This window comes from Misgurnus anguillicaudatus, chromosome 2 (genome assembly GCF_027580225.2).
Source record: "Misgurnus anguillicaudatus chromosome 2, ASM2758022v2, whole genome shotgun sequence".
Classification (NCBI taxonomy): Eukaryota; Metazoa; Chordata; class Actinopteri; order Cypriniformes; family Cobitidae; genus Misgurnus; species Misgurnus anguillicaudatus.
Genome location: NC_073338.2, coordinates 52,321,773 through 52,336,945, shown reverse-complemented (window position 1 = coordinate 52,336,945; position 15,173 = coordinate 52,321,773). Strand labels below are relative to the sequence as shown.

The window sequence follows — 15,173 nt, the reverse complement described above, 5'->3', positions numbered from 1 at the left end:
CATTTAAAGTCGCTGTAAAATCATTTCAGAGATTTGATTGTAAACACATTATAAATGTTAAGAGAGTATTATAAATGTTATAAATGTATTGCTGAAACACATCACAAAGTCTGTATACTATGTAGTAGTGAATTGTGGAGTTATACTGTAGCATTAAACAGTTTTCCACATTTCTGTGTGCTCGATGATGCGCCAAAGCCACCGAGCATATAGCCCCGCCCCTTATCACGATCACGAGCATTCATTCAGGTTCTAGCACTATTTGAAAGTTAAGAGAGAAGACAACGGCTTTCCTGTAAGTGGGTGTGGTTTCAGCGCTGACAGCACTTGAGAGCAGAGAATACTGCCTGCACCGCAAAAATATGACTTTTACTTAGTATCTTAGTCTTGTTTTCAGTACAAATATCTAAAAATTCTTATATTAAGATGTATTTTCTTAATGAGCAAAATGACCTAAAAAAATAAGTCTAGTTTTTAGACAAAAAAATATAAAATTTAAGTGAATTTGTGCTTAAAACTGCCAACAGGGTAAGACATTTTCTTGAATTAAGTGTTTTTTTGCTTTTTTAAGCACAAATTCACTTAAAAACTAGACTTCTTAAGTCATTTTGCTCTTCAAGAACATGCATCTTGATTTTAAAAAATTGTAGATATTTGTATTGAAAACAATACAAAAATATGAAGTACAAAAGTCATTTTTTTGAATTGTGGTATTAAACCCCATTAAACAGTTTTTCCACATTTCTGTGTTCAGGATTATTTGGGCGGGGCTAAAATGGTGTTTGATGATGCATTGGACTGGAGTCACTGATCATGGCTCCGCCCCTAACACAATCACGAGCATCCATTCAGGTTGTAGCAGCTGAGAGAGAAGACAGCAGCTTTCCAAAGAGTGGGTGTGGTTTCCCAAGATTTTGTAAACTTATTTTATTATTTGACCGGTTTTTATGATTCAAATTCGTCTGCGTGGTTAATATCAAATTTGTCTATGGTGTGACAAACTAAGAACACATTTAACATCAGACCTTGAACTTCTGGTCTGTTAGGATCTGATGAATGCTGGACACACACAGATCTTATCTGGTAATGTTCATATCTTCAGTCTTTGTGTCTCTTATTCATTACAACAGAACTTGATCGTGTCATTTATCAGACTCATCTAACGCTGGACATTAATAGTTCCCTGAATTCCCGACTCTCATTCTCAACCTCTTCCAGGTTTTCAGTAAAGACGGACACACCTTTACTGAGATGCATTAAGACAGTGTGTTTGTTAGTGTACAGTAAATCAAATCATCTATGGCTTGAAAATTAACAAGCTTATACAACACATACTTGAAATATGACCCCTGCATTTAACCCATCCCAGTAAGTAACGATGAACACACACACACACACACACACGCACACACCTGGAGCAGTGGGCAACTATCCCAGCGCCTGGGGAGCAATCGGGGTTAGGTGCCTTGCTCAAGGACATCACAGTCACAACACGCCAGCCATGAGACTCAAATCGGCAACTCTCAGGTTACAAGCCTGACTCTCTAAGCACTAGTCTACACTTGCTCCACTAGTCTTATAATTACATATAAGTTATAATTTGATGAAGAGAATGGAGCAGATACAGCAATGTCTGACCTCCATATGAATAACTTCATGCATTCATTTATCTTCCAGCAGATTAAACACACCTCACATGATGCTTGTGATCTATAGTGGGACACGATCAAGGTTTTCAAATAAAGTCAACAGGATAATCTGTCATCACACCTGTGTCTGTTAGCAGGTGAGGCGTCCCCAGGTGCATTTAAAAATAGATTGGCTAGTCTGATACAGCATCTGTAAACCTGCACACAGAGTGAGTGAATGCGTCTGTAGAGGTCGAAAGATCTTTTCACTTCATAGCTAAAGCATAAGGAGACCATCTGCGAAAACAAACCGAGCTCCATCTGATACTGAATGAGGAGGAGACTTCTATGGTATGGTGTTTCACAGACCACTGTAAGATATCAATACACAGAGAAAATCAATGAAGAACCCAGGAAACCAGTGCTTAATAATAGCACAAAATCATAAATCACTGCCAATATGAATAATTCACAGCAGGAAGTGCTGCCCGCAACAACACATAATAATCAATGAATCCCAGACTCCATTTATTCACCAGCACTGACTGTGAGTCTGAGATAACACAGCTGACCCTTCAAAGAAACTCAGTAAATGAGTTCAAACTAAACCTCTTCATAGAGTCTCAGGAGGGCTGAAATATCCCAACAGCTTGGACCGACACAATACACCCGGAGAGATCCGGCATTTATAGAGTAAAAATGTGTTGTGACTTTATTTCCAGAGGAAGGTTTTATTGCCCATACACAGCACAGGACACACTACGCTTAACCCAGGGTTATCTTCGTTCCAACCCCAGCTTTTAACCCTGGGTTAAGGAGGGTTTTCACACTTGTAATTATCCCTGAAATGAAACCAGGGTTGTGAAACCTTGCTCGGAAGCGTCATATTATACCCAGTGTTATCTCTTAACCTCTGGTTATGCCTGAACAGCACAAAAGACGAAACAGATTACCCAGGATTCCATTAACCTGGGGTTTAAAATAACTCTTTAAGTGTGAAAAGAGATTTAATTTACATTTTTTTAGCTCAAATCAAAATTTCTGACTTTCTATAACAAATCTCAATACAGTTGTCCAGAGGCGATGTTTGATGTATTTGCTGTTGCTTTAAGGAAAAGCCATGTAGGAAAAAAAATTAAAAGTTAACTTCTGAGGTGCTTCATTCTTTGGGAAACCCCAACTTTTCATAATGCACATGTACACGTTTTATATGCACAATAAAATTCCTATGCGGTTTGGATAAAAACTGGAGGTGGGATGTTTTCCGCCCATCCTGACTGCTGATGCAGAAGTATACAACAATACTCCTACATTGTGTGTCGACGAACAGCGGTTACATCACAGGCCTTATGTAACACTTTCACATGAAACATCTATGAAATTAAATATTCATTGTGGTTTCTAGGCATTTCACATGTGTTTTAAATCAACCTGTCTGAACTTAACTTATTTAAGTTGGGACTACATAATTTGTGTGTGTAATGTTGCTGTTAGAACATATACCTGTAAAATGATAAAGGTCAATGTTCACTGCCAGGCGATATATTTTCTCTAACAGTATTCCCCTTTCAAAGCCTATACGGCCGGTTTGGACTACAGCTTTCTATTTCCTGCTTTAATGACGTCACTAGAACAGTTTTTTGACTAAACTCCGCCCACAGGAATACATCAGTCACCAGCTAAGCTAACGGCAAGCTAAGCTGCTATCGAACAAGCTACACAATCAGAACTCGTTACGAATTAACGAAGTACGTTTCTGAAGGAGGGACTTCATAGAACAAGGAAGATATCAGCCTGTTTTTAGGACAGTGAAAACAGCACTATACAAATAAGTCAATTATGTGAAAAATACCACGTTTTTTACACGTTAAACATGAACACGTGTTATATTGCACACTATAAACACAATCAAAGCTTCAAAAACACAGAAAAAATGGGACCTTTAAATCAATATCGCTAAAAGTGGGTGGGGCTTTCCAGTTCATGCTTTGCATGAGACTGAATAATGAGAGTAAATATCAAAATAAATGGTTATTTTATGCAAGATGAGAAAATATGGTAAATTATTAATGTTTAGTATTTTGTCATATTAATATTTGAAAGATAAGAACAGTCTCATTGACATATCAGCTATTTAGTGTTGTTTTGATCAGAAAGCATTACATTTAAAAGCATTTACATTGGAAATGTTTATGCCATAATCAGCTTCTGTTTTAGTTAAGTGTTAGTTATGGTTAGCTTGAGTAGAACTAACATGATTAGATAATAGTAGCATTGGTGAACTCAATTTAAGGTAAGGTAAGGTAATTAAAAACAATTCATACATCTACATTTAGATCATTTCATTGTGTGCAACCACTTACCTTAAAAAAATGAGCAAACTCAATGAACATGAACATTTCTTTTTAGTGAGCTTACGTGGGCAGCATTTTTAGGCATCATAGGCATGTTCTCAAGGCTACAGCTGTTCAAACATAAGCTGCCTTAAAATATGCCTCATTCAGCAGTTCAACAAACAAATAACACCAAGATAAATAAACACCTGACAGATGTTTTTTTTTACATCACATTAGCAGCTCGTGTGTACAGCAGAGAATATGAATGAGCTGGCCACGTGTCACTGCATCAGAGCCAGACTGTATAAAAATGATCCAATACTGCATCTTTAAATGTGAATCAGATGCAAAGACATTATTATTATTATGCAGTATGCAGAACAGATGCAGTGCATTCATATATGATGCGACAGAGAATGCGCGCGCAGTGCCGTGACATCACAGGCGGTGATCCCGACCCGCTCCCACACTAAATGACCATTCAGCGTTATCTATTATACCCGATCTGTCAATCAACAGTTTATCATCGGGTAGGAAAATCTGCAGTCAAGATCCCGTCGGTGTGGACCGTGCAGGCTGACCGGAACGGTGCGTCATATTTTTACGCCCTCGCACCCACGCGCAAAGGATTCCCTCACGAGCCCATTTCCCACGCGCCTCTACACTCACTGGCAACAATCCTTTATAATGTAGCAACTAATATCAACACATTGTTTAATGAAGCACACTCTCTAATCTTAAGAAAACTGTGCGCATTATATTTAATAGTCGCACGTGCAAAGAATATGCAAATATCTATCATCAGGTGATTTCACGTTTATATTTTTGCGCCCTTCTCAAAATAGATGTACATAACATAGCATAACGATTAACACAATACAATATAGTAAAGATTAGAGACAATAAACACACAATATGTGTGCCAAACTTTACAACACACAAAACAATACTAGGTTTTTGTATAAACGAAACCAATACCATAAAAGTACAACAATGCCTTTCTGGATGTGGTATTATGGAAATGCCACTTTAAAAGAGCACAAATACCAACCCTTATACTACTGCTGTATGCTGTGGTTCTGAATGAATGATACGAACATCGATTTTTAAAAGCTTTAAACGAGTAGACTGTAAATCACACCGTGCACGAGTATCATTCACTTTCATTCGGTATGATCATGACTTTTCTTGTAAGAAATCATGGCGACAGGGTTTTACATGCCATATAATAAAAGAAAACCCAACGCAGTAATAAAACGTAAGACAGTTACTTACCCCCGACGCACAGCAGAGACATCGCGCAGAGCCGCGTCGCGTCGAGAAGCTGCGCTCCGCCGAGAACGGGACAGTGTACGTGCCGTGATTTAAATCCGTTCTCACACTCAACATACAGACATAACTTCACGCTTTTCAAAACGAAGACGCGAATAAACAGGTAAACGAGCGGAAATGGGTCGTATAAATCACTTTCTGTCAGTTTATCGCGCGTTTCTCCCTTCTATCGCACTGCCATCTTGCTTCAGCACCACCGCGGCGCGGACAGCTCGAGGCGTGACGTCACAGTGATGAGGTACATCACACCACGCGCTCGCGCTGGAGTTTCTCTCTCCCACGCACACGCAGGGCATTACCGCATATATAACAGCAGAAGCATAAAAAATGTGCTTTTAGATCTGGCCCACCTGATTTTATCAGATATACTTTTAATTCAATGATAAATGTTTAAAGAATTTAAGATGGGCGTCCTTGACACTAAATCATAAAGAAATTTTCTAATTAAGGTATTATTTATTAAATCATAACCTTACTATTAACATAGCTATTTTTCTTTAAAATTCCCTCGTGCTTCCAGGCTTGACATGACAGCAGGAAATCTGATAGCATCACATCTGCTAAATTTTCCAATAAAATTGTACTATAGCCTAATAAAGTACAATGTAAAAAATAAGTAAATACCTTGCTCCTTTTAAAACAGATAATGTTGAAATAACCAACTACTATCATAATCTATCATATTTAGAAGCAATCCAAATGAGTTTAAAGGGACAGTTCACCCAAAAAAGAAAATTCATAATTTTCTCGCTATCATGTTGTTACAAACCTGTATAAATGTCTTTATTCTGATGAACACAAAGGAAGATATTTTAAGAAATACATAAACCAAATCGATCATGAGCCCCATTCACTTTCATAGTAGGAAAAAAGAATTCTGGAAGTGAATGGGGCTCATGAACGGTTTGGTTACAGAAATATATTCCATCAACAAAAACATTTATACATGTTTGTAACAACATGAGAGAGAGTAAATGATGACAGCATTTTCATTTTTGGGTGAACTATCCTTTTAAACTGGGATTTACATGCATGTGCAAAAAAAATTCTGGGGTGAAAAGAAATTAGTTTTAAGGTATTCATTTAGATCTTATTTGATTATTGCTAGACCTCATTACGACTGCTTCTAAATTATAAAAAAAAATCCCAAAAGCATTACATTTTTTAGGCAAGGTAAACATTTCAGGGTTTCAATACACATTCAATATAACACAATAGCTCAGAACAAGTCAGTCATGTGAAAACCCATTTGGGTTGAACCTTCCTGTAAATGTATATTTAATTTCTTATCATAAAGACCGAATAAGAAACAATTGCATGACGTTGCTATTTTCCGCAGATCATTTTGCACTTACTGCAGCTTTTTCAACGAGTGACGTCATCGGAGAACCTCCGTTATTGTCCAACAGGGGTCGACAAAACCCTAATAAGACACAAGAGTTTGGACCTGAAGGCATCTTCTCCGTTTCATTGTTGTATTATTTAAATGCCAACTACCATCGTAATTATTTAGTATAGTACTATTGTGTAAGATTATTTGCATTTTAACAGTTAAACACCAGTTAAAATGCAAATAATATTTAAGAGATTTTTTTTTAAAACACCCGTTTAATTTTATAATTTAATTTCTGCGCACATTAACACGCGTTTGCATCTTTTAACTTCTTTTTTAAAGATGATTTAAACCAGAAGAGTTGGACTGCACGCATGCGCTACCGCGATCGGATGTTGTGCGCGTGAATGAGCAGACACAATTCTGACAGTGTGCGCGCAGCGAGGTTTGTTTACCGATTCATCGGGAACGCGCCTCAGTGCAGAATGGCTACGGGAGACAATAGCGGTCGCGTTCCGTGTTTAAATTTCACCGGACCCGGGCCCCTGGGCAACAGCCAGCCGAGCAACAGTCCTTACTCCTTAGCCGCGGGTCACAGAGAGTCCACCGGAGGTGGCGGGAGCTCTCAGGGCCCGACGAGACGCTCAAACCCCCAGCCGGGGCCTGCGGGCCTGGAAATCCCCGGAGTTGCGTCGGGGCCTCCGCCTAATCTGATGAACTCTCTCCCGGCGGCGGTAGGGCCGGTGTGCGGGGCGATGGCTCCGACCGCCTCTAACATGACAGGAAACCCGAGTAACGCAGCGCTGACACCGGCGGCCGTCACGCACTCCGCCGCAGCCGCTGTGCTCGTGTACCGGGAGCCCGTTTATAATTGGCAAGCAACGAAAAGCACCGTGAAAGAGAGATTCGCGTTTCTCTTCAATAATGAAGTCTTGAGTGACGTGCACTTTCTGGTGGGGAAAGGAATGGGAGTCCAGCGGATACCTGCGCACAGGTGAGCGCGATAAACACACGCGCTGCCTCAGACAACAAACATCACTTCAGCGTTTATTCTCCTCATCGTGTCGTTGCAAACTTGTTTTTGCTTTAACCTGTCTTGAACTTGGGGTTTATTGTCAGGGTAAATGCTGGCTGCTGATTGGTCACAAAACAATGACCTTTGACATGATTTCGATCATACCAAATCAAGGAAAAAATAAGAGTAATTAAGACTTTTGTTTTGAAATATTTTAAATAATTTAAATATTTACCTAAATGTGCTTATGCGGTGCTAACTGGGGTTGCAAAGGGGAGGGCAATTTCTGGAAACTTTTCATGGGAACTTAATCTGGGGAATTTTGGAAAATTCCAAATTAGAAACTTAACAGGAATTTATGGAAATATTTGGAAATTTCCATAAATTATTTCATACAAATACAAATAAACATTTTGTTTGGTCATGGTTGTGCTAAAACAACACATTTTGTGTCTAGTTAAGGAAAAAACATTTAATGTGTTGTCCTTAACTAGACACATGTCTGTGTTATTTTTGGAACAACACAAAATCAACACATAATTTGTTATATGGCACATCATTTTTTAAATAGCATAACACAAAACGCTGTGTAAAATGAACACATCCTTTCTTAGAGTGCATGCATGCAAGTTAATACAAGTTTTGAAGCATCCTCATACTTCCTAAACGTTTATGAGTCTAGCTATCATGTAGCTGTGATGCTTTTTCTTCCACATTTTGCTAGTTACTATTTTTAATGTTTTTTTAAAGAAGTCTTTTATGCTCATTAAGCCAGCTTTTATTTGATCAAAAATCCTACAGAAATCATAATGATTTGTTGTCAGTGTACTGTGTCCTGAGGAATGTGCATGGTAGAAATTCAACTAAAATTGCAATAAATCTTCTTGTGTTAAACTACATTCAAGTTCCCTGTTATAGGCAACTCTGCCGTTTTTTTTAATCCCAGTTTATTTAAATTTTTCATTTATTCCCATTACTTCCTATTTATTCTTGTTAATTCCCATCTTTCCCATTAATTCCCATATATTCCCATTAATTCCCATTGAAAGTCTCCAGCCTGGAAATTCCTAAAAAATAACTACATTTAAGTTCCCTGTTATTGGACAACTCTGCATTTTCCCCCCTGTTTATTTCAAATTTTCAATTCACGTTAATTCCTATTTATTCTCGTTAATTCCCATTTTTTCCGGTTAATTCCCATTTTTTCCCGTTAATTCCCATATATTCCCATGAATTCCCATTGAAAGTCTCCAGCCTGGAAATTCCTAAAAATAATTACATTTAAGTTCCCTGTTATTGGACAACTCTGCATTTTCTTTAAATTCCCAGTTTATTAAAATGTTTCATTCATTCCCATTTATTCCCATTAATTACTATTTATTCTCGTTAATTCCCTTTTTCCCCCTGTTAATTCCCATTTTTTCTGGTTAATTCCCATTTTTTTCCCGTTAATTCCCATATATTCCCATTGAAAGTCTCCAGCCTGGAAATTCCTAAAAATAATTACATTTAAGTTCCCTGTTATAGGCAACACTGCTTTTTTAAAATTCCCAGTTTATTTTAAAAAAATTCTGTTAATTCCCATTTATTCCCCATTAATTCCAGTGGAAAGTTTCTAGCCTTGATAATTCCCAGAATTTTGCAACCCTAGTGCTAACTAGATATATTTTGTCACGATAAACCTTGCCCCTAGTGTATGACGCAAATCTACTACGATAAATAACGACCTGATTTCTATGTAATCATATTTATCCCATTGTATTGTTTTTGATGGATTGTGAATGTTTTTTAGGTTTGTTCTGGCAGTCGGCAGCGCTGTATTTGATGCCATGTTTAATGGCGGTATGGCCACCACATCCACAGAGATTGAGCTTCCTGATGTGGAGCCTGCCGCCTTCCTCGCTTTACTCAAGTATGATGATTGAGAATTTGTGCATCTGTATGGTTGGAGATATGTAGACAATGACCCAGACCTCTTCTTCAGGTTCCTCTACTCTGATGAAGTTCACATCGGGCCAGAGACGGTGATGACGACGCTGTATACCGCTAAGAAATACGCTGTTCCAGCACTAGAAGCCCACTGTGTGGAGTTTCTCAAGAAGAACCTTCGAGCAGATAACGCCTTCATGCTCCTCACACAGGTACAGACATCACCAGGGGTTAAAACAGAGACATTGTCATTCTCAGTATTTGTGATGAAAGGATTTGTATGGTTCGTCTTAAGGCTCGTCTCTTCGATGAACCTCATCTGGCCAGTCTGTGTCTGGAAAACATCGACAAGAATACAGGAGATGCACTGGCGGCAGAAGGATTCACAGATATAGATCTGGGTACTGAAACCATCATCAGCACGTCCACAGATCACATAACAGATACACTAATCTATACACACACACACACCAGTCTATACAAACACACATTATTCACTGTATGATGAAGAGTAATATAACCCATTTATTGACTCATATCTGTTAAAGGGACAGTGAGTAGGATTTTAAGTATTTTATTAATCAAAATCAATGTCTTTATTCATAAATATGTCCTTGTTGGTGTCAAATGACTTCTGGTAGTGATCTGACTTTTCTTTGTAATCTTAGAATTTCTTCTCTTTACTTCCATTGAACGGGTAAGTCCAAGGAGGCTTCCATGTCATTCCGCCGTATTGATAAACTATAATAGCAGAGAGGGACAAAAAGCACTAACCTACCAACACGTTTACACAACGCGTTTTCATTCAGAACATGTGAACTAGCTGAAACGGACAAGGAGATCAGTGATTACATAACGCTACCGTAGTTACAACACGCATTTGGAAAAGTGAGGCGCTAGAGAGCACTATTCGTTTGAATGCAAAATACAATTTCACCACTAGATGGGGGTAAATCCTACTTATTGTCCCTTTAATGAATTTACTCAAATGAATCTCTATAAATGTCTGTATTGTATAAACTGATTTGTGTTTGTCACAGACACACTATATGCGGTGTTGGAGAGGGACACATTGGGTGTTCGGGAGGTTCGTTTGTTTGGGGCGGCGGTCCGTTGGGCGGAGGCAGAGGCGCACCGTCAGCAGCTACAGCCCACACCTGAGAACAAGAGACGCGTGCTGGCCAAAACTCTCAATCTCATCCGCTTTCCTCTCATGACCATTGAAGAGTTCGCTGCAGGTCTGTGTTTAATGAGATTATAATGCATCTCTCTGTGTGTGTGTATAGAAATAAACAAGCACTTTAATACAACCCTAATCACACGAAATGACATCACATCCCTGTGTTTTATTTGCATTTGTTGTTTTAGTTTATACAGTAATAGTTTCTTTATGGGTGATTATATAAGTGTGCACACTCATTATTGTTTCTGCTCATTTCAATGCTTATATTTTAATTTGGTCCTCAATGTCATGGATCACAAGGCCATTATAATATGTGACCCTGGACTACAAAACCAGTTATAAGGGTCAGTTTATTTAAATTAAGATTTATTAAACGTCTGAAAACGGAATAAATGAGCTTTCCATTGATCTGTGGTTTGTTAGCAGGGTTCCCACGGGTCCTTGAAAGTTTGTGAATCTGGGGAAAAATTCAAGGCCCTGGGAAGTTTTTGAAAATATACATACATAGATACAGGTCATTGAAAGTGCTTGAATCTATTTTATGCAAGAAGTTTTCTGGGGAAAAATCCATATTATTCCCTGTGTAGTGTAGGAGAATATCATAAATATTCTAGACTTTTAAGCACACGTGCTAAACTGTTCACTTTAAATGCTGTATGTGAATGTTGATTCTTACCAAAATGCTTTTTTTGCATAGTTGTGTTTGACACATGAAAACGTCTCGGGTTACGTATGTAACTGTTGTTCCTTGTGAAGGGAACAAGACGCTGCGTCTCTCTTGCCATACTTAATGCGTCCCTTTAACGCCGTCTTTGGCAATATTTCAGATAGCGATATACTATCTGTGTCCCCACATTTAGTCCTTGAATTTGAGGGTATTGCACCTAGAAAGTCCTTAAAGGTCCTTGAATTTGAAGTTAAGTAAGGTGTGGAAACCCTGTGTTAGGATAGAAGAATATTTGTCTGAGATACGACTATTTGAACACCTGGAATCTAAGGGTGCAAAAAAAACTAAATAATGAAAAAATCATTTTGAAATTTGTCCTTAGCATCACATCTTACCAATGATAAATACATTTTATATTTACAGTAGGAAATGTATAAAATATCTTCATGAAACATGATCTTTACTTAATATCCTAATGATTTTTGCCATAAAATAACTTTGAGCCATACAATCTATTGTTGGCTATTACTATATACGTGTGTGACTTATACAGGGTCACATAATGTTTTCTATAAAAAGTGTCTTATATTTGGAACAATTTAACAATTGTGAAAAGCGCTCTATAAATGATATTAAATTAAAGCTGAAGATCATGAATCCTGTTGTCTGAATTAGTCAGTGTCAGTGTTTTTCAGCTATTTAAGACACTTTTTATATTATTATGGCCTGTAACATCTTGTGCTTTATGACAGTAAGTACAAAATAATAAAAAAGCTGGGTTACCAAATGTACCTGCAATATAAAATCCAACATATACTTTTATATGATTTTATAATAAAGAGTGCAACTATTTGACTGTACTGAATGTATAACAAAAGTGCTGGAATGATTTCACATGATTCAGTGTCTCATAATAAAAGTCTGTTGTTTGTCTCAGGTCCGGCTCAGTCGGGTATTTTGACAGACAGAGAGGTCGTGAGTCTCTTCCTACACTTCACCGTGAACCCAAAGCCTCGTGTGGAGTTCATCGACCGCCCGCGCTGTTGTCTGCGTGGTAAAGAGTGCAGCATCACACGCTTCAGTCAGGTGGAGAGCCGCTGGGGTTACAGCGGGACCAGCGATCGTATCCGGTGAGACTCTTCCGTAATGATGTCACCATGCTTGTGGGCGGGTCAGTGTTCAGACTTATATTCTTGTCTGTATCGGCAGGTTTACTGTAAATCGCAGGATTTTTATTGTGGGTTTCGGTCTTTACGGATCCATACACGGACCTACAGATTATCAAGTCAACATACAGGTATGTGCACGAGAGAAGTAAAGATTAGTAATTGCACTAGTAGTGTCTCACAGTTGACTTTATACTGACACCTGTTGGTGTAGATGAAGCATCACACAAAATGATTACTTTATTATTAGAAAAGAGGATTTACTGTAATAAAGTAAATGTATCATTTAATGTGTATTTCACTGCTTCAATGTGAGTATTTTTACAGCATGCAGAGTGAAAGATGTTCAGTAAAAAGTAGATTGATTTCTCTTTATCTTTTAGATTATTCACACAGACAGCAACACAGTTCTGGGTCAGAATGACACTGGGTTCAGTTGTGACGGGTCAGCTAACACATTCAGGGTGATGTTTAAAGAGCCTGTGGAAGTTCTGCCTAATGTCAATTACACAGCCTGTGCTACATTAAAGGTTCATTCACACACACACATCTCACATTCAGTAAGCCTTTTAACAAATTCATCTTGTAGAGTTTGGTTTCTTCCAGTAGTGGATTAAGAAGATTTTATGTGTATTTTCCTCTCTTCTCACAGGGACCAGATTCACATTACGGCACTAAAGGGATGCGTAAGGTCACGCACGAGTTGTCCGGTTCTGGAACCAAAACCTGCTTCACGTTCTGCTACGCCGCAGGCAATAATAACGGCACGTCTGTGGAGGACGGTCAAATACCAGAAATCATCTTTTACACATAAAAGACTTCTCTCAGGGGTGTTTCCATTGGCACATAGCGACTCTATAGTGCACTTGACCGTGATGCTGTTGCAAATCTCATGGTGGTCACGGGACGGACGGTTTATCTTCAGGGCATCTTGTGTGCTTCTTAACTGATAGAATAAATAAGACCTTTCAACCTCAAATTTACCCAACTGACTGTTAACAGGCCAAAACGTACTCATCAGTGACGTGTAAAATACAGATGTAACTTTATTTTTATGGATCTTAGGTCGCAATTACAAATCTTGCCAAATTTTCATCTCTATATCAGAGAGGTTTGAGTCTAGAAGAGAAATAGGCTTTGATGTATATGCAAGTTTAAAGAGCAGATTGTGTGAATGTAAAGAGAAAGTCATTTGGGATGTCATGGATGGTCCGTCATATTCTGTTGGTGCCAAGCTTTCCTGATAATATGAAATGACTCTTCCTAATGAATTCAGCACTTAATGTAAATATAGACGGTCAGAAATCCTTCCAGGAAACCTACAGTATTTATTTAGACAAAATGAAGTAAACCTGATCGTATGCATGCTGTTATTACTTACACCTGCAGATTTTTTTTATTCTGGATTGTAGATGCTCGGTTAAATTGCACCTGTTACTTACTGACTTCTCATGTCAAATAAAAAGAAATCACATTCTTAACATCTGAATGTTTTTCAATGGGTTTAATGATGAACAGAAAGATTAGTGAATATATGGTCATGTTGTGATAATTGTTCATTTTAATTGTTGAAACCAAAGGTTGTGGACTTAGCAGTTTAAATGACCATATAATATTTCAGGCTAAAAGTTCAAACAATTGTTTTATACACACTTGCACTAGGTCTGGTTTCACAGACAAGGGTTAGGTAAAGCCAGGACTATGCCTTAGTTAAATAAAGCTGTTTAAGCATCTTTTATAAACATGACTTTGAAATAGACATGACTGGTGTGTATCTTTAGACAAATCAATGACACTGGTTTATTTTAAGATCTGTACTAGCAAGTTATTTTCAGTTGAGACGGATCAAACGTGTGTTTTAGTCTAGGACTAACCTGTCTGTGAAATCAGGGGTGTGTTCTTAGAAGATCGAATCAATAAAGATCTCTTAAAACAATAGCCTGCAGTTACTGTTTTAGCAATATTTCTTCTAGCTGACTAAAACAACACATATTTCATTGGCCTTAAAGAGATTGTTCACCCAAAAATGAAATTTCTTCCATAATTGTCTGAACCTGTATGAATTTCTTTATCTGATGAACACAAAAGAAGATATTTTGATAAATGATGGTAAGCACACGGCTGATTGTAAATGTATTAATACTTAATAGCACATATTAATGCCTGATTCTGCAAAACCTTATTCTACGCCCTTAACCCTCCCCGTTTCTACCAATACTTAAAATTAACATCTTTAGTATTAATAAGCAGTAGTTGGAGTATATTTAGGAAAAAGTAGTTAATAGAGAGAATAGGACCCTAAAGTGGGACCAGAATAATTGATGTAATTTTATATATTATTTCTTTGAGCCATTTCAAGCCTATCCGTGTATCATGTACTAAATAAGATTTAGAAAGTAATTAGTACTTAAATCCTTTTTGAAGAGTAATTTGTAAAGTAATCTAATTACATGATTGAAGATGTAACTAGTAATTAATGATATAATGAAAAGCTGATGTGAACTCGCACACAAATAAGCTCCTGGCATATGCTTTAGGACAGTGGTTCTCAAACTGGGGGCCACGAGATGGTGCCAGGGGTGCC

At 37.9% G+C, this 15,173-nt stretch overlaps 2 protein-coding genes across 2 annotated transcripts in view; one reads left to right on the top strand and one right to left on the bottom strand.

Moving 5' to 3' along the window:
* Positions 1-5,865, bottom strand: part of LOC129443281 (protein unc-13 homolog A) — a 44,152-nt gene extending 38,287 nt beyond the window's left edge. Inside the window, exon 1 of the mRNA XM_055203775.2 lies at positions 5,240-5,865. Within this exon, the coding sequence (XP_055059750.2) occupies positions 5,240-5,261 (22 nt within the window). The 5' untranslated portion in view covers positions 5,262-5,865. The remainder of the gene's footprint in view (positions 1-5,239) is intronic.
* A 1,130-nt stretch (positions 5,866-6,995) lies between these two features.
* btbd2b (BTB (POZ) domain containing 2b) lies at positions 6,996-14,070 on the top strand. Its single transcript, XM_055203773.2, has 9 exons — positions 6,996-7,623; positions 9,437-9,556; positions 9,629-9,785; positions 9,869-9,974; positions 10,614-10,811; positions 12,361-12,553; positions 12,633-12,720; positions 12,973-13,119; positions 13,242-14,070. The coding sequence occupies exons 1-9, from the start codon at positions 7,037-7,039 to the stop codon at positions 13,401-13,403; spliced, it is 1,758 nt and encodes a 585-aa protein (XP_055059748.1). The 5' UTR covers positions 6,996-7,036; the 3' UTR covers positions 13,404-14,070.
* Positions 14,071-15,173: the final 1,103 nt, after the last annotated feature.